The following is a 24469-nucleotide window of genomic DNA, read 5'->3' as shown; positions in this document are numbered from 1 at the left end:
TATTGAGGCTATTCGTTTCTGAAAAGCAATTCTTGAGGACAGAAGTAACCATAAATATAGTCCAAGTCCTTCCATGGCTTGTTAAAGATCTCAGAATACTTTCAGTTGGCCTAAGAATAGAGGACAGAAAAATATTCACTTCTCAAAGAGATCTTTACCAAAACATGTGGATCAAATAAAGGCAGATTAAAGTGGTCTGAAAAGAACCCAATGACATGAAGAGGAGGACAAGTGAATGGGACCACAAACACTCATCATTTCACAAACATCAGGCTCAAGGCCTAGCACTGTACTGGATGCTGGGGTGCAGTGGAAAACATGCCTGCAGATGGCCCTCATGAAGCTTACAGTCTAGTGGACTGAGTCAGAGACAAATAAAAAGGAAATTAAGTGGTACTGTCTTCACTACTGCCTCTCAGTGCCTCAGGTGTATTTACTAACTGAGTCCTGTGAAGTCCCAGAGCTATGGCTCTGGACAAGAGGGAAGTGTCAATGGCAGGAGATAGCTATCTATGTGAGGCTAAGAGGAAGGGGTTGGGGCAGAAACTGGGAGCTTCCAAAATAGTAAGGGCTCCCTATCTCAATAATACCTCATCCAACCTCAATAAAACAGCAGCAGATATCAGGGGAACAAGAACTAGAAGGACACTAACGCACACCTTATCTCACAATGATACTATTATTAATCTTCCTGTGAACAAGAAGCCAAGTTGTCCCAGACCTGAATCCCACCTTGTTAAAAGCACTGACCTAGGATGCAGAGGATCCCATCGGGCCGAGACTTGCTGCTCTGGGTCAGGATGCTCTGAACCTGCCGGAGTCGGCTGCAGCTGCAACAAGAAGAGAAAGTAGTTCCGTGAGTGTCAGCACAGCCCCAAGAGAAGAGCAGCATCCTGTGTAAGAATTCCACAATGGAGGCATGAGGAAGAGGAATGATTTGCCAGGACAGAAATCGATCCTTGTCTGGTTCTGGTATCAGAACCATAAAATGAATTGAGAAAGGTTCCCTCCTCTTCTATTTTCTGGAATAGACTGTGCAGAATTGATCTGAAAACTAAGTCTGAACTGTTAATTACAAACGGGATGGTCAGAGGCTCTCAGGTTTAACAGAGGATAGAGCCAAAGGTCCTCTCATGGTCAATGCTGGACAGGACTGAGACTCAGCAGCTGACTCCCAGAACTTCCAGCAGCTCATCATTTTTGAGGATTTTCAAAGAAGAGTTTGCACAATGATTTGCCTGACCTGTGGTCCTCATTAGTCTGTCTCAAAAACAAAAACAGACAAAAACCCAAAAATTCATCTAAGGACTTAAACAAAGCTCTAACTCATCCTCATGGCTATCCCTATAGAGAGTGTCAATAGAGAACACTTGTTCCCCTTTCTGTGCAGATGTATTACTCCTTCAGTCCTAGGGATATCCCCTTGCTCCCAAGCAAAGTGAGGAGAGGCACTCCCAGACATTAGTATTATTTCTAAGGATCCCGTTCTGTCCATGCCCATCCTCCTCCTTTCCAGCAGAGAGAGCTACCCAATTTACTGCTCAAGACTGATCCTTCCACCTGGTCTCCCTATCACCCTCAGGTCCAGGATCTGCCTCTACTATTCATTCCCTAACACTACTATATTTAACCTTTTCCCTACAGTCCATATAGTCCCAGCCCTACCACATCACTATTAAAATCCTCCACAAACCAACTACACTAACTGCACTATCCATGACAACCAGTCTTCATCCCCACCCCTTAATGAATCTGCTCCAACACAATGCCCTACGCTTACCCAAATAATAGTATTTCTAGGCAAGTAACACTATTTCCCCTTCCTAATTCCCCGAATTCCTTTCCCCCTCTGAATTCTTTTTCAAAGTTCCCAAAAAGTTAAGGGAATGAGTTAGTTCCTCTAACATTCACTCCATGACTTAGTGGTCATTGTCACTGTCTTCCATGAAGACTTTCACAGTCTTCCACATGATATCAAAACTAGACAAATACAGTACGAAAGAGAGAGAGAGAGAGAGAGAGAGAGAGAGAGCGCGCACACACGACCTATAAACCAATATCCATCATGACTACAGATGTAAACACCCTTAACAAAATATTAGCAAATAAAATTCAGCAATGTACAAAAAGACTTACACACCATAACCAAGTGGAGTTTATTCCAGGGATACCCAAGGCTGGTTCACTGCTTCACAATAGAAACACTCAATTGATGGATGCCCCAATTACATTGATTTGATCTTCACACATTATATGAATGTATTAAACTATCATATGTACCTGGAAAACATTATATCTATTATGTATCAATTTAAAAAATGAAAAAAAAACCACTTAGAAAACTAGGAATAGACTGGTTTCCCAATTTGATAAAGAACATCTACTTGGGGAAGCCAAGGTGGAAGGATTGCTTGAGCTCAGGAATTCGAGATCAGCCTGAGCAAGAGTGAGATCCCGTCTCTACTAAAAATAGAAAAAATTAGCCAGGCATGGTGGTATGCGCCTGTAGCCCCAGCTACTCAGGAGACTGAGGCAGGAGGATCGCTTGAGTCCCAGGAGTTTGAGGTTGCTGTGAGCCAGGCTGGCACCGTGGCACTCTAGCCTGGGCAACAGAGGGAGACTCCGTCTCCGAAAAACAAACAAACAAAAAAGCAAACAAACAAAAAGAACATCTAAGAAAACCCACCAAGCAAGTTTGGAATTATATGTAATAGTGAAAGACAATGTTTTTTCTCTGAGAACAGGAACAAGGCAAGAATGTCTGCCCTCAGTAATTGAACATATTACTGAAAGTTTCAGCCAACAGAATAAGGCAAGAGAAGGAAATAAAAGTCATATAGATTGAAAAGGAAGAAATAAAGCTGTCCCTATTTATAGATATGGCCTATTTGTAGATGACATGATGGTTTATGTAGGGAATCTCAAGGAATCTACAAAAAATTCTATAGTAAGTGAGTTCAACAAGGTCTCAAGATACAAGATCAACGCATAAAAATCCCTCGTAATTCTATATGAAAGCAATGAACACATGGAAACCAAACTGTAAAAAATATAATACCATTTATAATCTCTCAAAAATGAAATAGCTAGGTATAAACCCAATAAAACATGCATAGGACTTACATGCTAAAAACTATAAAACACTGATGAAAGAAATTAAAGAAGATCTAAATAAATGGAGAGATTTAACATGTTCATGGATTGGGAGACTCAACATAGTATAGATATCAATTATCCTCAAATTGATATACAGATATAACACAATTCCTATCAAAATCCAAGATTTTTATAGATGTAGAAAAGATTATTCTAAAATGTATATGAGCTGGGCATGATGGTAAAAGTCCCAGCTACTCACGAGGCTGAAATGGAAGGATCATTTGAGCCCAGGAGCTCAAGGCCAGCCTGGACAACATACTGAGACCCCATCTCTAAAAAAATAAAGAAATACAATTTTTATAGAAAGGCAAAGGAACTACAATATCTTAAAATTTTTTGAAAAGAGATAAAGTGGCATTCTACCCAATGTCAAGACATATTACATAGCTAAAGTAATCAAGACTGAGTGGTACTGGCTGAGGGACAGACACGTAGATCAACTCAACAAAACAAAATAGCCAGAAATAGACTCAAGCATGTATAGCTAATTTTGAACAAAGGTACAAAAGCAATTCAATGGAGGAAGGATAGTCTTTTCAATAAGTGGTGCTACAGCAACTGGATATCTATAGACAAAAACACGAACCTCAACCTTATATAAAAATTAACTCAAAACAGAATATAGATTTAAATGTAAAAAATCCATCCTAAAATTCGTATGGAATCTCAGAGGACTCTAAATAACCAAAACAATCTTGAAAAAGGACAAAGTTGGAGAGCTCTCACTTCCTGATTTTAAAACTTACTACAAAGCTATAGTAATCAACAGTGTGGTACTGGCATACTATAGACATATGCACCAATAAAACAGAATAAAGAGCCCAGAAATAAACTCTCACATATATGGTCAAATGGTTTTGACAAGGATGCCAAGACTATTCAATGAAAAAGCACAGTCTTTTCAACAAATGGTGCTGGGAAAACTAGATATCCACACACAAAAGAATGAAGTTAGACCTTACTTTACATCATACACAAAAATCAGCTCAAATGGATCAAAGACCTAAACATAACCTTAAAACTATAAAACTTATATAAGAAAACATAAAGAAAATCTTCATGACATTGGATTTGGCAATGATTTTCTGGATATAACAAAAGCACAGGCAACAAATGAAAAATACATAAATTTGACTTCATCAAAATTCAAAACTTCTGTGAATCAAAAGATACAATCAATAGAGCAAAAAAGCAACCCACCTATAAGTCACCACCATCAGCAAAACAATCACATTAAAAAATGAGCAAAAGAGATATACAAATGGCCAAATAAGCTCATGAAAAGATGCTCAACATCACTAATCTCTAGGGAAAAGCAAATCAAAACCACAAGGAAATACCACCTCATACCCACTAGGATGACTACTACCAAAAAAAAAAAAAAATGACAGCAAGGATTTGTAGAAATTGGAACCCTTGTGCACTGTTGATAGGAATGTAAAATGGTGTAGCCACTATGGAAAACAGTATGGCAGTGCCTCAAAAAATTAAAAATAGAATTACCATATGATCCAGCAATTCCAGTTCTGACACATGCTACAACGTGGATGAACCTTGAGAAAATTATACTCAATGAAATAATCCAGACATAAAAGGACAAATATTATATGATTCTACTTTTATGAGGCACCTAGAATAGTCAACTTCATAGAGATGGAAAATAGAATGGTGGTTGCCAGGGGCTGGGGAAAAGAGGGAGTGGGAAGCTATAGTTTAATAGGCACAGAGTTTCAGTTTTGCAAGAGGAAAAGAGTCATGTGGACAGATGGTGGTGATTTTAGCCTAGCAATGTACATGTACTTAATGCCACTGAACTGTATACTTAAAAATGGTTAAGATGGTAAATTTTATCGTATGTGGATTTTAACACAATTTTAAAAATCTTTAGAAATTAAAAATAATTCAATGTTATGTAAAATGAAAACAACTGAGAGGGAGAACTCTTGTGGTGTGAAAGAAATTAAAGAATAACAACAAAATGCAATACATGAACCTTAATTTGATTTGAAAAACAAATGAAAAACAGGGAAACATCTTTGAGACAGCTGAGAAAATCTGAATATGGACGTTATGTGGGATTTACTGTTAATTTTCTTACATGAAATAATGTTATGGTGGTTATGTAATAGAATGTCCTTTATCTTAGCAGATGCATGAGGAGTGAAGTGTCATCATGTCTGCGGTTTACTTCGAAAAGGTATAACATAAAAGAAAGACTGACGAAAATAAAAGAAAAAAGTAACTTGTAAGACACAGGAGTGAAAAAGAACAAGTAGGAAAGAATTGAAGATTTTATTAAAAAAAACAAAAACAAAAAAATAGTAAAAAAAAGAAAGGAAAAACGATAAAGCATATATGGCAAAATGTCAAAAATTGTTTAACCTGTGTGGTGGGTATAATGAGTACTCACTGAACTATTCTTTTACCTTTTCTGTATAGTTTGGACATTTTCATAAATGTCCAAACTATATAAAAATTTGGGTCTGGGAGGAAGAGGGTCATGTGGAGAAACCTAAGGTTTTATAAACAGCAGGGCAGAAATAGCAAGATGATCAAGAAGATTAAAGAAAACTCTATTCCCAAGGGAAATGATGATTGCCTGCCACTCCCCACTTTTTCATGTTTAATATAAGAGTGATCTTGCAATCATTCTCTGCACTAGAAATATTTCACGGAGTTGGCCTGTTGGTTCACTTCCCAACCCAAGCGGACAGTAGGCTGACTGACTGCCAAGGTTACCAAGAGCTCTTTGGTTTTCAAACTTTCAACGGGCCAGTGACAAAAAGCATGAGTAGGTCATGTGAGCAAGAAACAAACAGTTCCCTAACTACTGCTGTAAAAGCCAAGACAGTATTGAAAACAGTTTCTTTGTCACAGTATCTTGGTCAAATAAAGTGGAAGCATATAAAATGCAGAAAGACCTTCCTCTTTCCAAGGTAAAACATTATCCTAGTGTTTCTTACTTTCTTGGCAAATGAAAAACTAAATTCAAGTCTTTCTTCCTCTGTACATTTTATTGCTTTCCAAATTTAATTTTTAACCAGAACATAGCCTGTTATTCATCAATGAACCATGATACATGTCACTTACTGACTTACCTTTTAATTTTAAAAAAAATTCTAATAAGTATAAAGAAAAACACAATCACCTATACTTCCAGCACACAGAATTAAGCACTGTTAAGATTTTGGCATATTTGCTTTTATCCATGTTAGTGCTTTTTTGAATTATGTATGTAAAATATTAATATTTATTGTCCTTTTTTGAGGGAAAAAAGGAGTATTACATATAAAACTATTTATTGAGCCTCACCCCCAGTGGTCACCACTGTAAGTTTACTGTGTTTCCAGTTATTTTTTTTTTTAAATAAAATATTCAAGCATACACCAAACCCAGCAATAACACTGCCCTCTACTCTCCAGATCTACTAGAGCTGCAGTCCCCAACCGCAGTGGCCGCAGACCATACCAGTCCACAGCCCCTTGGGAACTGGTTGCCTGTTAGGAACCAGTTGCACAGAAGGTGAGCGGCTAATAAGGAAAGCTTGCTTCATCTGTATTTACAGCCACTCCCCATTGCTTATCTCATCACTAGCTTGCTAGCTCTCCTTATCACCACCTGAGCTCTGCCTCCTGGGGAGGGTGGGCCCTGAGATTCTCCTGGGAGCAGGAACCCCACTGTAAACTGAGCATAGGAGGGATCTAGGTTGCGCACTCCCATGAGAATCTAATGCCTGATGATCTGAGGCAGTGATGCTAGCAATGAGGAGTGGCTGCAAATATAGATTATCACTAGCAGAGAGGTTTGGCTGCACGATAAATGCAATGAGCTTAAAATCATCCTGAAACCATCCTCCCCTGTCCCCAGTCAGAGAAAAAATTGTCTTCCATGAAACCGGTCCCTGGCGCCAAAAAGGTTGGGGACGCTATACTAGAGTGTAGCTGGCACATTCTGGGTAGATGGCCTGCGGTCACCCATGACCTTTAGAAGACAGGAAGATGCCAATGCACTCTAGCTGGGCCAACAGGTGAGATTCTGTCTCAAAAAACAAAACAAAACAAAAACAAAAAAGAGACAGGTAGACTCAGCAGACCTGATAATGCAGCTTACATCAAATATGCTTCTTTCATACTATATTTATTTCTGATTTTCCTTGGATTAGACTCTGAATTTAAATATCATGGATGACAAGATGAAGAAACCAAGACCTAAATAGATATAGTTTGCCCAAGATCACGAGGCTGAGTAAACATTAACAGCATTAGCACCTGAGCAACCAGGTGCTCTTTGACTCTCAACTTTTTCTTTCTGCTACACCTGTTTTCCTGACAATAAAGTCAGCCACATATACATTTTTGAACTTAAAACAATCATCTCTGTTCTTCCCATCTTCCATCTTAAATGTAATAGTTAACTCACTGCTCATTGCTTTTATAGTAATTGATCTATAAACATACAGGTGTGTTTTCTTGGAAGTGTGTATTTCATTATCCTGGTTACCTGGAAATGATAAAAAAAATTGAGAATTTTATTCTTACCTGTTTTTCCTCCATAATTTATACTAAACTTTTTTATCTTGAAAATTAAACAATTAAAGCACTAATACATTATCCTTATATCCTCTATGCTTTGTTTTGAATGTTTTACAAAGTGAATCCTCATACCAATCTGATTCATCTCATCATAGAAAACTGATGTGAACAATTTCATACGGATCTCTCAGTAATACAGAGTCTGGGTGTTTGTTTTTTTTTTTTTTTGCAGAGGGGATTTATTTTTACATAAAAAAAAAATCATAAAGCTATTCTACAAAATGTTTTTCTCACTTAACTCTATACCATGGAGATCTTTCTAACTTAGCACGTAGAACTGAACCTCATTTTTTAAACTACTGTACTGTATTCTTTTGTTTTTATTTAACTGGCCACTGTGACTGAACATTCAAGATTTTTATTATTTTTATTTGCTGTTGCAAACAATGCTTCAAAAAGCAATCTCATTTATCTGTCTTTGGCACAAGTACAAAATTTTCTGCAAGGTAGAGACCTAAAAGTAGCACCACCAGGTTAAGAGGTATCTTTAAATTTTGATAGATCTTGCCAAATTGTTTTCTTAAACTAAACCAAGTGTTATCACTTTTAAACTAATGCTAAATTAATGTTTAGAATTCTCAGTTATAAATTCATATTTTCCCTAATCACTAGGGAGAATGTCAAATGTTTATTACTCACCTATATTTTTCTCTTCTCTCTGTTTTTTTAGAGACTGGGTCTCACTCTGTCGCCCAGGCTGGAGTATAGTGGCATGATCATAGTCCCCTGTAACCTAGAATTCCTGGGCTCAGATGATCCTCCCACTTCAGCCTCCCAAGTAACTAGGACTACAAGACATGTACACCACGCCCAGCTTATTTGATTATTTTAATTTTTTGTAGAGATGGGGTCTCACTATGTTGACCAGGCTGGTCTTGAACTCCTGGTGTCAAGTGATTCTCCCACCTCCGCCTCCAAAAGTGCTGGGATTACAGGCATGAACCATTGCACCTGGCCTACATTTCATTTCTATGAATAAATATTCATATTCTTTGCCCATTTTCTATTCCATTATGTGTGTTTTTTTCCTGGTTAATGTACCCATTTCATCATATTAAAAAAGTTGGCCCTATGTTGCAAATATTTTCTTCAATTTCTAGACTTTGTTTATATATCTTTTTCATACAGAAGTTTTAAAATTTTATTGAACTAAATCTACCTTCATGCTTAAGGGTTTTATGTCTTCTTCTTCTGCCTTCCTCACTCAGCATCATAAGCAAAATAATAAATAACAATATTTCATTTTAATTATATGTATGGATTTTTTAAAAAAATAATTAGCTCTTAATTCCTCTGGAATTTTTTACTTTTGTGAAGCAGGAACCTAACTGCATTTTGTTCCCAAAAATATAAATATAAATGTTTGTTCCATATATCGATCAAGACCATATACTGATTCTTTTAACCCTCTCATATGGAATGCCACTTGTAGCATATGGTAAATTGCCATATATAGCTGGATCTATTGTTTGGATCTATTTTATCTATTCTCATAGAAATAGTACACTAAAAAAACCAAATCACAGCTTTAAGGTACACTAGCTAGCATTTGAACTTTCTAGTATTATATACAGATTAATTTTATAGCTGATAGGGCAAGTCCTCTCACTGTTTCAAAGATTCCACGGCTTTTACTGAACATTTTCTCTTTAAGATGAAGTGTAAGATTAGCTGTCAAGTTCCATAAAAATTTCTGTTGAGAATTTGTATTGTAATCATGTTGAATCTGGACAATACTGAGCTCCCCACTCAAGAACATGATGTGTCTCTCCTTGCCTTCCTTTCTTGTATTAAACTCTTGTGTCAAGTTAATATTTTTATTTACAAAATAGGTCTTACATATCATTATTAGGTTGATTCCTAAGTATTTTATAGTTTTTATTCCTTTTTTTTTTTGAGACAAGAGTCTCACTTTGTTGCCTGGGCTAGAATGTAGTTGGTGCCATCACAGTTTTCTGCAACCTCAAACTCCTGGGCTCAAGTGAACCTCCTGCCTTAACCTCCCAAGTAGCTGGGACTATGGGTGTATGCCACCATGTCTGGCTAATTTTTAAAAAATTTTTTTTGTAGAGACAGGGTCTCATCATGTTGCCCAGGCTGGTCTCGAACTCCTCGGCTAAAACAATCCTCCCACCTCAGCCTTCCAAAATGCTGGGATTATAGGCATGAGCCACCATGCCCAGCCATGTTAAATTTTAAGCAGAGAATCTACTAGTCTGTTAATTTCATTAACAGGTTTCCTAAAAATGAACAAATCTTGCATTTCTGGGACAAACCCTGCTTGTGAGTGAAGTAATGTTGTTATTTTACCATACTTGTAGGTTCAATATAGTATTATTTTATTTAGGATTTTTGCATTTGTAGTGCTCCTTTGCGCTTTATTAATCAAGTACCAGAACTATACCAGCCTCAGAGACTGAGTGGGGAAGCTTTCTGAGGTATGTACTCCACTCAGCATGCTTTCCATCTCTATCTGCCCTGGTAACATACCCTGTCTTCCTTCCCAGCCACAGTGACCGGTTGTGATTTACCCAGGTGGAAGCTAGGTCAGTTGGAGTGCTTTCCAGGGTTATCTCATTTTAGAGCTAGAAGATGAATGGCCTTTAGGGGCAAAGAGCAAGAAGAATGTGGTTTATGGATCACGCATAGGAGAAAATGCAGCCAGACAGAAGCAGAAATGAGACGTCATGGACAGAGTCAAATATTCTGATAGCAGTCTTGGTTCCAGTTCTAGTTCCTGCAGCTCTTCCTATGAGGCTATCTGTCCCCATCCTTTCTAGCCAAGTAAGCTACTACGTTCCATTTTTTACTTAAATCCTTTGAGTTGGGTTTCTGTCATTTGCACTAAAAGCATTCTTAATACACCATCAATTCTAGGAGGTGTTTAGGGTTGAAGCACACTGCTGTCTACAACTTAATGTGAAAAGCATTAAAAAATAAAATGGATGAAAAGAAGGATGGATGGTTGATAAGGCAAAATACAGCAAATATAATAAATACAGAATCTAAGTATGGTATATATGAATGTTCACTGAACAATTCTTTAACTTTTCTGTATTTTTGAAAATTTTCAGAATATAATGTTAGGGGAAAAATCAACAGCAGGAGTAATAAAAGCCCTATCAGCATGAATCTGGATTTCAGGTACTAACTAAAAGGAGCTCATTGGAGGAGTGCTACAGGTTTAAGAAACCTGGCCCTGCATTAAAGCAGCAATTATTTACCTCCCTTTGCAAAACTAGAGACTTGGAGGAAAGGCAGAAAGGATGTGCGGCGAGGCAACAGATGACATTTCCTACTGGTGTCTTCACTGGAACAACGAGCTGCAATGGAAAAAGCATAGCCAATGGTGCTGCTGTCACTGCTAATACATGGTTAACCACTGGCCATAAAGTGACTCAAACTGAAGGGACACACACACACACAATGACTGATGAATGTGCTGGCATCATTTAACTATTCAATGACTTAAATTTTCTCCCAGTACTTTCATGTGGCTCCCAGAGCCATTAGTAACCCTAAGCAATATAACTTTCACTCCACATAGCTGCCTCCTTGTGGTAGAAACAGTTGCCTAACCCATATCCATTCTCCCCTTCTTCTTACTAATAGTACCACAATAGGGGTCGGGGAGTGGGCAACAGGTCCAGGTCCTTTGTTCTAGTGCTAACCACTGAGACATACGCATAAAGTCATCAGGTAGAAGCTTCTGGCGAGGTTCTTCAAAGGGAACTGACTCAACTAGGAGGAAAATCCCTTCCTTTTCCCCTTCTTGCCTGACAGACATGATGGCTGGAGTTCCTGTAGCTATTCTGTGACTATGGAGCTACAGTGAAGGTAAAAGCCACCTGCTAACAATAGCAAAACACAAACACAGAACAGGCCTGGTTCCCTGATGACTTTATACCAGGAATGGCATGCCTTTCTCTAGACAGACATCTTTTGCAAGAGAGGATAATGTTTATCCAAGGCCGCAGGTTCCCCATCCCTGGGATAAACCCTAAGGTTAAGTCATTATTGTCAAGTGCCTTTTATCAGCTGCCAAATGTAGTTCCTAATAGGCTACCTTAACTAAAATGGTTAAAACTTGGGTCCAATTGCAATTCATGTCTACACATATTTCATGAATTGGTATACATAAGATACTCTACAAACTAAAGCCAAGAACTTCAGAAAATGCCACCCATCACAAATGGAAAATGTTTTCTGTTAAGTTTTTTCACTATATTCCAGTGTAACACCTTATTTCCTATTTTCTTCTTTTTCTCTGGCTTTCCCTAAGGATTTCCTCTCCACAATCTGCTGTTTGTAAAGTGAGTTTCACAAGTCTTCATTGAGAAAAGCATCCATAGTTACTTTCCCTCACTTCTTTGACTATTAAAAGCATGCCAAATCTACATGCAACATGGAATCCTGCATTGGATCCTGGAATAGAAAAAGGACATGCAGAAAAACTGGGAAAATTCAAACAAAGCCTAGAGCACTAAACTCCAAGTAAACAAAAGTATACTAAGTAAACTAAAGTATTATACCAATATTATCATCTTAGTTTTGATAAAGGCACCATGGTTATATGTCAGATGTAAACATTAGAGGAAGCTAGGTGAAGGGTATGTAGGAATACTCTGTACCATATTTGCAACTCATCTATAAATCTAAAATTATTTCAAAATTAAGAGTTAAAAACAAAAAACTTGCCAAATGAGCTGCTTTTTTTTTCGAACTAGGGCTCAAAAATCACAGATCAGTATTAAATACCCAAGTTGTAAACCCTGCTTCTTCTTTTCTTTCTTTCTTTCTTTCTTTTTTTTTAAATTGCAGGGCAAAAACAACAATTTAAACTGTATAACTTAAAGGACATCTACATCTCATTCACCACCCCTCCCAAGTTTAGAACATCAGAGAAGAGCCCACAAGTTAGGTTAACATTGTCGAGATATTGTGAACTATTAATGTCACAATATTTACTAAATGAGAGTCCTCAGTATACAGTCCCCCCAGACACGAGTGAGAAGGCAGATACCCAGGCCTCTACCCTGGGCCAGAAATAAACCCATAAAAGCCTAACTAAGAATATCTTTTTTGTTTCTATAGCCACCTCCCTGGAGAGCATCCAAGCAAGTTGGAGGCTGAAACTTCACGTTTTCAGACAGTTGAGTGCATAGGCTTGCTTTGCAATTTGAGTTTTCTTAAGGTATGGACCATTGGTACTATAACTGCAGTTATTACTTCCATAGATCTATAAACCCAAAAAGAACCAAGCGTATTGGCAACATTACCAAAGAGATAACCAATCTCTGTGAGGCTTTAATTAAAGTGCTCTCTGTAGAGCGTCACTATCAAGAACCACTTTCTCACCACCTAGCTCAAAACTATGACTCTTAATCCTCTGAACACCCATGAAATTGAACATAGCCCCCAGCTTCACCTGTAATTATTCTCTATTCATTCAATAAATAATTAGTACAAGTAGTGTTTCATAATAGGTAACAATAGCAGTTCCTATTTAGTGAGTACTGACTACATGCCAGACACTGATCTAAGCACTAGAAGCAATGTGGGAAATGGCAATAAAAATGGTTCCAGCCCTTTGATAATTTCCAGGGGTAACAAAGAAGGTCCTTCCTTATGAATCTCTTGAAAATATAGAAATTCCACCTATATATGGTATAGAGGGGCCCCAGCACAGGAACCCCTTAATCAGACTGTTTTGCTAGAGCACATTCTCCAGTAGCTTCTTCATAAAACGTGCATGGGAGGTCAAATTTTGAAATCTTGCATGTGTGAAATGTCTTTATCCTCTCCTCACACCTGCCTGAGAATTTGGCCAGATATAGAATTCTATTTTCTTTCAAAAGGTACTCTTTGCTCCATTATGTTCTAGTTTCCAACACTGCTAGAATCCTGGGATTCCTGACCCTATCTATGTGATCTGTAGATATTCTTTTGTCTTTATAGTGCTAGAAAAATTCATGATGCTGTGCCTTGACATGGATATTTTTATTTTAAATTGACAGATAAAACTGTATATATTTATTGTGTACAACATATTTTGAAGTATATATACATTGTGAAATATTTAAATCTAGCTAATTAACGAATGTATTAACTCACATAGTTATTTTGGAAAACACATAACATCCACTGTCTTTCCATTTTTCAAGAATACAATATATCATCATTAACTATAGTGATCATGCTATACAATAAATCTTGAATTTATTCCTTCTAACTGTAATTAAATATTCTTGACCAACATCTCCCCATTCCTTACTTCCCCTGCTACCCCAGCCTCTGGTAACCACCATTCTACTCTCTACTTCTATGAGATCAAAATTTTTTCTTTTGTTTTTTGAGACAGGGTCTTGCTCTGTCTCCTAGGCTACAGTGCAGTGGCATCATCATAGCTCACTGGAACCTCAAACTCCTGGGCTCAAGTGATCCTCTTGCCTCAGCCTCCCAGGTGGCTGGGACTACAAGTGCGTACCACCGTGCTCAGCTAATTTTTCTATCTTTTGTAGAAATGGGGCTTACTCTTGCTCAGCCTGATTTCGAACTCCTAGTCTCAAGCGATCCTTCCACCTTGCCTCCCAAAGACCTGGGATTACAGGCATGAGCCACCATGCCTGGCCCAAGATCAACTTTTTTAGATTCCACATATCAGTAAGCTCATGTGATACTGACATGGTTATTTTTAAATTAATTGTGCTGGAATCCTGGTGAGTTCTTTTAATCTTGACACTCGTGTCCTTTGGTTCTGGGAAATTTCATTTTTTATTACTTCTTCATGCCATTAAGCAATAACCACCCACTATCCCTCCTTATTACACACATCTACAGATCCCTGAGTCATTCAGCCCTTCTCATTCTGTAAAGAGTTTAGCTTCTGTCTGGATCACTGTCTCTTTGCTACTACTGCTCCTATCTTTATTCGTGGTAATCTCAATACGCACCACAATCTTTACCTCTCAATGCCTTGACTTCTCTCTTCCAATGGTGTCCTCTATCCTACTTCAGCCACTCCCTCCCACATTGCTCATATCCAAGCAACTCAACACAGCTGTAGGAAAAGCATACAACCAAGCTAACTAGGTTGCACCTTAAATTTACAACAAACATCAAATAGGCACTTGATGCTGCTTGGCAATTCTAAAACCTTCCCTTATCTTCAACTCATTCTTCTTCACTCTCCTAGACGAATTTTACACCTTCTTTCTCCACAAACTCCCAACACCTTCCCATTCTTCATTTTTAGATGAAGACCTGCCTTCTTATTTACCTGAGAATACAGAAGTAATTAGAAGAGAACTTCCACTTTCTCCCACCACTAATGCTACCAGCATTTGGGTCCACATAATCTACCACCAAAGAACTGTATGCATTGTGCCTACGTCGCTTGAAGCCAACACAGCCATTTGTGGACTAGATCCATTCCCTCTCACCTACTCAAGAACTTCACCCCTGCAAGTATGTCTTTTCTCTCTCTTTAATCATCAATTTTCCCTCACTAATGCATCATTTCCATCAATTTACAAACATGCTATAATGTCTGCCCACCTAAAAATAAAAAGAACTCTCTTCACACCTCATGACCTTCTAGCTACCGCCCCATTACTCTGCTCTCCCTTATAACAATGCTTGAAAGATCATCACTATGACTACCTATACTCACTGTCTTCAATTCTTCTTCTCTCCTTTTCTATTTTTTAAATTTTTTAAAAATTATTTTTTAGAGACAGGGTCTCACTATGTTGCCCAGGTTGGACTCGAACTCCTGAACTCAAGGGGTCCTCCCACCTTGGCCTCCCGAATAGGTGACACTACAGGCATGCACCTCTGTGACTGGCTTCATTTTGTCTTAAACCCACTGCACCAAAACTGTTCTTGTCAAGGTCACCAATGACTTACACATTATCAAATCAAATAGTTTATTCTTAGTCCTCATTAGACTATCAACCATCTTTTAGCTTTCAATGACCTTGACTCTTCTCCTACCTCACAGGGAACCATTTTCCCTCAGAATTTGGAAGGCAGTGCTGCACTATCTTTTCTGGGAACCTTCTCACTCTCCTCAATTTACACATGTGATATGCCAGGGCTTGGACATAAGTCCTCTTTTGTACCTGCATTTACTCTCCAGAACTCTAGTCTCGTGGCTTCTTTTTTCTTTTTTAATTTTATTTTTTGTAGAGACAGGATCTCACTGTGTTGCCCAGGATGGTCTCAAACCCCTGGCCTCAAGTGATCCTCCCACCTCAGCCTCCCAAAGTGCTGGGATCACAGGCCCCACAATGCCTGGTCTAGTTTCATGGCTCTAAATTAAAAAGTGGGCCAGGCGTGGTGGCTCACACCTGTAATCCTAGCACTCTGGGAGGCCGAGGAGGGAGGATCGTTCAAGGTCAGGAGTTCAAGACCAGCCTGAGCAAGAGTGAGACCCCATCTCTACTAAAAATAGAAAGAAATTAGCTGGACAACTAAAAATATATAGAAAAAATTAGCCGGGCATGGTGGCGCATGCCTGTTGTCCCAGCTAGTCGGGAGGCTGAGGCAGAAGGATTGCTTGAGCCCAGGAGTTTGAGGTTGCTGTGAGCTAGGCTGACGCCACAGCACTCTAGCCCAGGCAACAGAGCAAGACTCTGTCTCAAAAATAAATAAATAAATAAATAAATAAATAATTGGCAGTCATCAGCATGTGAATGGTATCTCCATCCCCAATCTCCCTTCTGAACTCCAGACTAATCTATCCGACTGCCTATCCAGTATCTCCATTTGAATATCTATTAGACAATTTAAAATGAACAGGACCAAAACTGAACTCTATTTTCTCCACAAATCTGCTCTTCTTCCAGTGTTCCCAATATTAATAAATGGCAACTCCATTCTTCCAACAGCTGAGGCCAAAACTGACTAGGCCTTCTGGCATTATTGTTCCTTCAGTCCTAGTTCTTCCTCAGCATTTATTTCTCACCATTTTGTATTACAATTTTCACTGTTTTCATATATTTACATTTACAGAAGAGCTCTTTGAGGGCAGGGGACTGCCTTATTTATCTGAATCCACAGCACTTAACAGTGTATGTTGAATTATTTGCATAAAGAGGTAGTGAAATTTAAACTGTTAAACAAGTCCCAAGCAGGAACAGATCCCTCTACAGAAAAAGATTTTGAAGTAGGAAAGTATATTTCAGCTAGATTTCCATTGGTTTATTAGTACTAATCCAGATAGGCTAGATTATATCTTGGTATAATATAATATAAAATATAAAATCCCAGTGGCACTTCACTTCTTGCTCACTCTGCATACATAGATCACCTGGAAGCTTGCTCTGGGTCCCAGACTGATGGAGTCTGGGACCATCTAGAGCACCAACAGCCACCATGACAGAAGGTAAGAGTGGCAAATTATATACCAGAAGCTTTTACCATGAAAGGCTACACATTATTCCTATGTACATTTCACTGAACAAAAAGCAACTCGCAAGGACATACCCAACTTCAAAGGGGAAGCAAGTACAATTCTATTACATGTTCATGAGACAGAAACCAAAAATATTTGATAGACAGCACTGATGACTATCGTATCCTTAAAAACAAGCTTCTAATTCTGAGCAATAATACTTTAACTCCTGATCTCCATTCTCCATCTCTGAAAATGAACTGTCTCGCTAGAAGAGAACCATACACTTGCAAAATAACTATCTATGGATGGTAGGAATGTAACTTCACCAGTTAGGCCTGCCTCTTTCCTCACTCAGGAGTCAGAGAGCAGCAAAGAAGCCAAATATGGGACAGGAAAGTACTGAGGCCAAACCTGCTAGAAATGTTCAATGTCAAAAGTGAGGGAAAGGCTTGAATAGGCAAGAAAAGCATGTTCAATTATGTAGAGGTGTGGAAAGGAAGGAAACCCTCAGCAAATTTGTTCACCAAAGGTATGGAATAGCCATGCCTTGGGGTCCTTTGCACTACCCTTTGTCTGAAATCTAACAAGTTTCATTCAAACCACTGGATGGAAGAATTGCAATTTGGGTATGATTAGGAAAGTCAGCCAGCATACTTCCCTTTAACATAAAAACACTACCTTTAAAATACATAAAAAGCACACTGCCATGCTACTAGAAACTTTAAAAAAGGCAGCGGTTAAGAGATGGATTTTATGGGAAAAGTGATTTTTTTTCTAACAGTCTCAAAAGACATAAATCAAGATTCCTAAGCTCAAGATGATCTGGGATAAACCCCAAGTCTGCATAGAGCCTAGACTTAACGAATTGCTGCTCCGAGTTCTAAAGTATCCTGTGCAATTTCTATACAAAGTTCAAACACTTTCTGTTTCAGACAGTGAAAATCTGCAGAAACGCTGGGAGGGACTGGCGATGGTTACCATAAGCAGTTAAACACTTAGGACCATAAAGCTCACAAGGAATTACACTGAAGGGCAGAGCAGGAGTTCAAATAATGTCACCTGCCAAATTAGAAGCAAATTAGGGTTCCTAAATGCAAAAGGTTTCATTGGTATCTAGCCCCACCTTCCCTATCCCTTATTCATTCAACAATTATCAGTCGCTAAGGCAGGGAAGTAACAGAGAAATAAGGTTCTAAGAATTCATTCTTGGTCTCCATGAAGTTGGTCTAGTTAAACAAAACAACCCCCCAAAAAACAGATTGACAAGCAAAAAGTTAAAACACAGTGCCTTAAGTACCATAACAATATTATAGAAAAAGCCATTCTAACATGTAAGTTGACAACATCCTTTCAAGGGAACAATACCCTATTTGCTTTGTTAAGTGGCTAGAAAAAAGAAAAAGCAAACAAAAAAATCTCTCTTCCGGTTTAATGACAGTTCGGTACCAAAGGTCGCTCGCTCCCCCTCCCTCTCAAAGGTTTCTGCCGCAACCCTTCCATCATTCCAACCTGCACACTCTGCTTACGGGCCCCATACCAGCTCCATCACAAACAATGCTCAGACTACCAAGGTCAGCACCAAAGGCACAGGGAGCAGAAATCGGAAACGGATCTTCCTAAACCAGAAGGGCCCCCCTCCCCCAAACCAAGGCTCTGCCTCTAGGCTCAGGGGGTTGGCACCTGCCGCTTTCGGGGGTTCTAAACATCTTGCCCCTCTTCATCCAGTTAGTTTTCCCTCCTGCGCCCCCAATGACTTCGCCTCCCCGCAACCTGAGCTCCCATTGTGGAGCGAGGGAGCGTCATGATGCAGGCTGGGGCAGGGGGAGGTGGGGAAACGCGCAATAGGGGAGATGCTGTCAGTTGTGTGTATGTAGGGGGCGGGGGGTGTCTGTTAAGGAAGCCGCGGTAAAGGGCAAAGGCTCTACAGATCTACAGTAGGGAGCTAATTTATAAGTCAGCCATTGCTGAAGAAAACCCATTTGAGTTTCTACATAAGGCAGCTATTGTGTGGGGGGCGGGGGGAGTCTACGAGTAGCCGTTTCTGGCGGAAACATTGCATGGCGTAGACAAGTGAATTATTCCAAAGGAAGTCACGGTGGGATTCTCTGTAGGGGAATCTTTCCTTGGGGAGACGTTTTATGGGGGTGGGAATATCATAATAGGGAGTCGTCACAGGGAACCGTTGTGGGGTTGTCTATAGGGGAGCCATTGTGGAGCCTCTGCAGAGGGCGCCGTTCCTGGGAAAATGTTCCTCCAGGAGCCGTTTAGGAAAGAACTGTCCGCGAGGAAGCCATGTCGGGCCACGCCCTGCTGCGGGAGGCGTCGCCGGACCCCGACCACCCGCATCCCCCACCCGGCCGCCCCTCTGCGGCCACGGCCCCGCGTACCTGACGGAGGGGGACCCGCGGCTGGAGCCTCCGGGGGAGCGCGCGCGGGACAGCCCCAGCCGGCGCGGGGGGTACACGTCCATGGCGGCGGGCGGTGGAGCAGGACCGTGCTGCTGTGAGGGTCGCTCAGGCCCGCCGGGCGGCTCCAGGTCCGCTGCGGCCGGGCGGCGCGGCGGGCTGTGCCGGGTGGGAGGGGGCGCGGCGCGCGGGGGCACGTCGGGGCCGGGGGCGGGGCCGGACGCGCGCAAGGAGCGCGTATCGGGGGTCGGGGCCGGTTTGGAGATTGGGGGCTGGCCCACGGCCGCAGTGCTGCGCCCTCCTTAAGCTGCAAGGCGGCCGGGCTGGAAGTGGGGAGCGCGGGTCCCCGGGATGAGAGTTAATACAGAGCCGCTCTGCCCTATCTTCACGCGCCGCATCTCGCAGTGGGACTCCGCGCGGCGCCCCCCAGCCACGCACACGGGCGCGCCCGGAGGCGGGGTCTGGCTCCAGGCCTGCCCAGCCCCGCCGGCTCCGGCCTCCTGCAAAAGCTTCCGCCGCTGCAGCTGGATCAGGGCACCTCCCCCGTTCCCGGCTCGCTTCCCCGGTCTCCCGGGCGAGTGCGTCGCTGCTGTCTCCTTATCTCCTGTTCATCAGTCGTGCACTTACCCTTCAAACATTCAGCCTATTACTAGCAGGCTTCCGGTTAGCAGTGCGCACCCAGCCCTGCGCAGGGCATGGGCGTTAGGAGCTTACAGGATCCCAGAGGACCCCTGCCCTTTACTGTTAAAGTCCTGGCTCTACCCGTTTCCGACTGTGGGGCCATGGACAAGAAACTTAATGGCACCAAGCCTCAGTCTTTTCGTGTGTAAAATGGGAGAAATACTTCACTGATAGATTGCCAGGTGTTCTCTATATGTACAGAAAGTATTTAGTGATTTTATCCTGCATCCTGTATTGACCTTGTCAAGATGCCTTAAAATGTCCTGTAGTCATCCTTTTTTTTTTTTTTAATATGCAGGGTCTCTCTTACCCAGGCTGGAGTGCAGTGGTGCAATAATAGCTCACTGCAGCCTTCAACTCCTGAGCTCAAGTGATCCTCCTGCCTCAGCCTTCCGAGTAGCTAGGACTGCAGGCATGCGTCACCATGCCCAGCTAATTTTTCTTATTTTTTTATAGACGGGCTTTCGCTATGTTGCACAGGCTGGTCTAGAACTCCTGGCCTCAGGCAGTCCTTCTGCCTTGGCCTCCCAAAGTGCTGGGATTAAAAGCATGAGCCACTGTGTCTGATCTTGTATTCATCTTTTTACAATAAATTACAATAATTAGAACTATTTTTCTGCCACAGTCATTGGTGCTTAAATCACTTAAATGACACCACTAGCCGAAAAATCCTACCTCCACGAATAAAGATCTGGACAATCCCTATAGTGTCTCCTGCAGATTTAGCTAAAGAAAGAGCAAAAGAAATGAGTAGGAATTCAAAGTACTTGTTTTTCATATTCAAGAAAGGAAAAGATGGCCAGGCGTGGTGGTGGCTCATGCTTGTAATCCTAGCACTCTGGGAGGTGGAGGAGGGAGGATAGTTCAAGGTCAGGAGTTCAAGACCAGCCTGAGCAAGAGTAGGAGACACCCCCTCCCCCCAGTCTCTACTAAAAATAGAAAGAAATTAGCTGGACAACTAAAAATATATAGAAAAAATTAGCAGGGCGTGGTGGCACATACCTGTAGTCCCAGCTACTCAGGAGGCTGAGGCAGGAGGATCACCTGAGCCCGGGAGTTTGAGGTTGCTGTGAGGTAGCCTGACGCCACGGCACTCTAGCCCCAGCAACAGAGCAAGACTCTGTCTCAAAAAAAAAAATAGAAAGAAAGAAAGGAAAAGATTTTTTGGCTCAAGTTCCAAGTCTTGAACAAGTAATCACCATTATTTAGAGATATAATAATTTCTCATCGGTATACATGCTCTGAAAATCAGGCAATCAGTGACACCCTCACTCCCAGGGGCTTAAGCTTTTGAAAATCAGCCGGTAAACATCAGCTTAACTCTAGTAACTATACTTCTGAAAGTTAGTAAATCGATGACAGCCCCAACTTCTGAAAATCAGCCAAACACTGTCAGCTCTATGCTTCTAGACAATAGCCAGTCAACCAGTGACTAGGCTTCTGAAACTCAGCCAGTCCTCAGCTGTTGTACCACCCTAACACAACTGAGTCTGTCAACTAAACATTCCTGCTTCTGAAAGACCACCAATCCCTGAAGGCCAGGCTTCCCAAAACCTTGTATAAGGTCAGCTCTGGCTTTGCTCATAAAGGCTGTGCCTTACAAGCACAGCTCTCCCTTGCAAGCAGACAAGAAATTCACCTTTTTTTTTTTTTGGAGCAGATAATTGAGTTCAATTTATTGTTTTTCACACCTAAAAGTTCACAATTCTTTCTAGATTCAATTGCCATTTATCGTTAGGTATGAATTTGGACTTGTGACAAATGCAATGACAAAGCCATGAGATTTATCAAATACAACATTTTCAATTCAATGCTATGCTTCCTATTATCAATTTTTAAAACCACTCAATACATATATGCCCAGCTGCAACCATCACAATCAATTTTAGAACATTTTTTAATCACCCCAGTAAGAAACCCTGTACCTATTAGCAGTCATTCCCCATTTCTCTCCAACCACCTCGGCCCTGGACAACTACTAATCTTTCTCTCTATGAATTTGCCTATTCTCAATGTTTCGTATGATTGGAATCATATGATATGTGGTCTTTGGTGACTGGCTTCTTCCATTTAACATAATGTTTATAAAGTTTATCCATGTTGTAGCATGTATCAGAATTTTGTTCCTTTTCATGACTGAATAATATTCCATTGTATGGATATACCACATCTTGCTTATCCATTTATCAGTTAATGGACATTCAGATTGTTTCTACTTTTTTGTTATGTTTTTTAGCTAATGCTGTTGTGAATGTTTGTGTACAAGTTTTTGTATGGACATATGTTTTCAGTTCTCTTGGGTATAAACCTAGGAATGGAATGCTGGATCCTATGGTAACTATGTTTAACCTTTCGAGGAACTGCCCAACTGTTTTCCAAATCTACTGCACCGTTTAAATTCTCACCAGAAACTATAGCAGTTCCAATTTCTCCACATTCTCCCCAACACTTACTATCTTTTTGATTATAGCTATGCTAGTGAATATGAAGTGGTATCTCATTGTGGTTTTGGTTTGCATTTCCTTAGTACCTAATGATGTGGAACACCTTTTCATGTGCTCGTCAGCCATTTGTATATCTTCTTTGGAGAAACATCTGTTTAGATATTTTGCCCATTTTTTAATTGGGTTATTTGTCCTCTTAAGTTGTAAAGCCTCATTGTATATCTGATATATGATTTGAAAAAATTTTCCCCATTCTGTGGGTTGTCTTTTTACATTCTTTTTTTTTTTTTTTTTTGAGACAGAGTCTCACTCTGTTGCCTGGGCTAGAGTGCCGTGGCGTCAGCGTAGCTCACAGCAACCTCAAACTCCTGGCTCAAGGGATCCTTCTGCCTCAGCCTCCCGAGTAGCTGGGACTACAGAGTAGCTGGGACTACAGGCACGCGCCTGTAGTCCGGCTAATTTTTTCTATATATTTTTAGTTGTCCGATTAATTTCTTTGTATTTTTAGTAGAGACGGGGTCTCGCTCTTGCTCAGGCTGGTTTCGAACTCCTGAGTTTAAACAATCCGCCCGCCTCAGCCTCCCAGAGTGCTAGGATTACAGACGTGAGCCACCGCGCCTGGCCTCTTTTTACATTCTTGATAGCGTCCTTTGAAGCACAAACCTTTAAATTTTGATGATAGCCAATTTATTTTTTATTTTGTTATTTATGCTTTAGGTGTCATAACTAAGAAACCATCACCTAATCCAAGGTCATGAGGATGTCTCCTGTTTTTTTCTAAGAGTCTAATAGTCTTAGCTCTTACATTTTAAGTCTGATCCATTTTGAGTTATTTTTGTATTAATATATTGTGTGAGATAGGGGTCTAATTTCATTCTTTTTTTCATGTGGCTATCCAGTTGTATCAGCATCATTTGTTGAGCAGATGATTCTTTCCCATTGATTTGTCTTGATACTATTGTCGAAAATCAATTGTTACCTATTTTTTATTTGCTTATATTTGATTCCCCCAAATGCCACAATGCAAAAGTGAATTTCATGATGAATTTTCTGAACCATGCACATTTATTAAATGAGGGAAAAGTCCATTTTCAGCTCTTTGGTATGCAGGTGTTCATTCAATATTGAAAATGGTGGAAAGTTAGATATAAATCAGTACATACTAACAGGTAAGCATAAAAGATGTGTGATTTCTTCAACAGGTACTAGAGGAAGTGATAACATATTTTTAGGCAGGTACAGGGACTCATGCTTGTAATCCCAGCACTTTGGGAACCCAAGGTGGGAGGATCATTTGAGGCTAAGAGTTCAAGACCAGCCTGAGCAATATAGAAAGACCTTATCTCTACAAAAAAATTTTTTTTAAATTAGCCATGCTTGATGGTGTGTACCTGTAGTCCCAACTACTTGGGAGGCTAAAGCCAGAGGATCACTTGAGCCCAGGATTTCGAGGTTACAGTGAGCTGTGATCATGCCCCTGCACCTCAGCCTGGGCAGCAGAGTAAGACTCTGTCTCTTAAAAAAAAAAAGGAAGTGATAAAATAACAAATTTTTAATTAAGAGAGATTTGAATGAGGAAGATAAAATAATCACAGGAGAAGTTGTAACGTCCTCCCACACTGTATGTTGTTATCAGTCTTTCGGCTCAAATGACTCTTCGAACATACTGCTACCAGAAGTTTTTTCTAATTCCAAAATTGCAAGCAAGTTTTCAAATGCCAGGACAAAACCTACTGCAATCATTTAAAATGTAATAACTCCATTTATTACTGTTGCAGTGATTGCCAA

General features: G+C 40.3%; 1 protein-coding gene across 1 annotated transcript in view; it reads right to left on the bottom strand.

The window, feature by feature from the left end:
- LOC105806224 (chromosome unknown open reading frame, human C20orf194) overlaps positions 1 to 19709 on the bottom strand; it is a 124994-nt gene extending 105285 nt beyond the window's left edge. Inside the window, exons 1-2 of the mRNA XM_012639309.1 lie at positions 19539 to 19709; positions 751 to 830 (exon numbers count right to left, since the gene is read on the bottom strand). Coding sequence (XP_012494763.1) covers positions 751 to 830; positions 19539 to 19621 — 163 coding nt within the window. The 5' untranslated portion in view covers positions 19622 to 19709. The remainder of the gene's footprint in view (positions 1 to 750; positions 831 to 19538) is intronic.
- Between the last annotated feature and the right edge of the window lie 4760 nt (positions 19710 to 24469).

Source organism: Propithecus coquereli, unplaced genomic scaffold, assembly GCF_000956105.1.
Source record: "Propithecus coquereli isolate 6110/MARCELLA unplaced genomic scaffold, Pcoq_1.0 Scaffold139, whole genome shotgun sequence".
Taxonomy (NCBI): Eukaryota; Metazoa; Chordata; class Mammalia; order Primates; family Indriidae; genus Propithecus; species Propithecus coquereli.
Note: the sequence above shows the minus strand (reverse complement) of the source record. Positions and strands in the feature narration are given on the sequence as shown.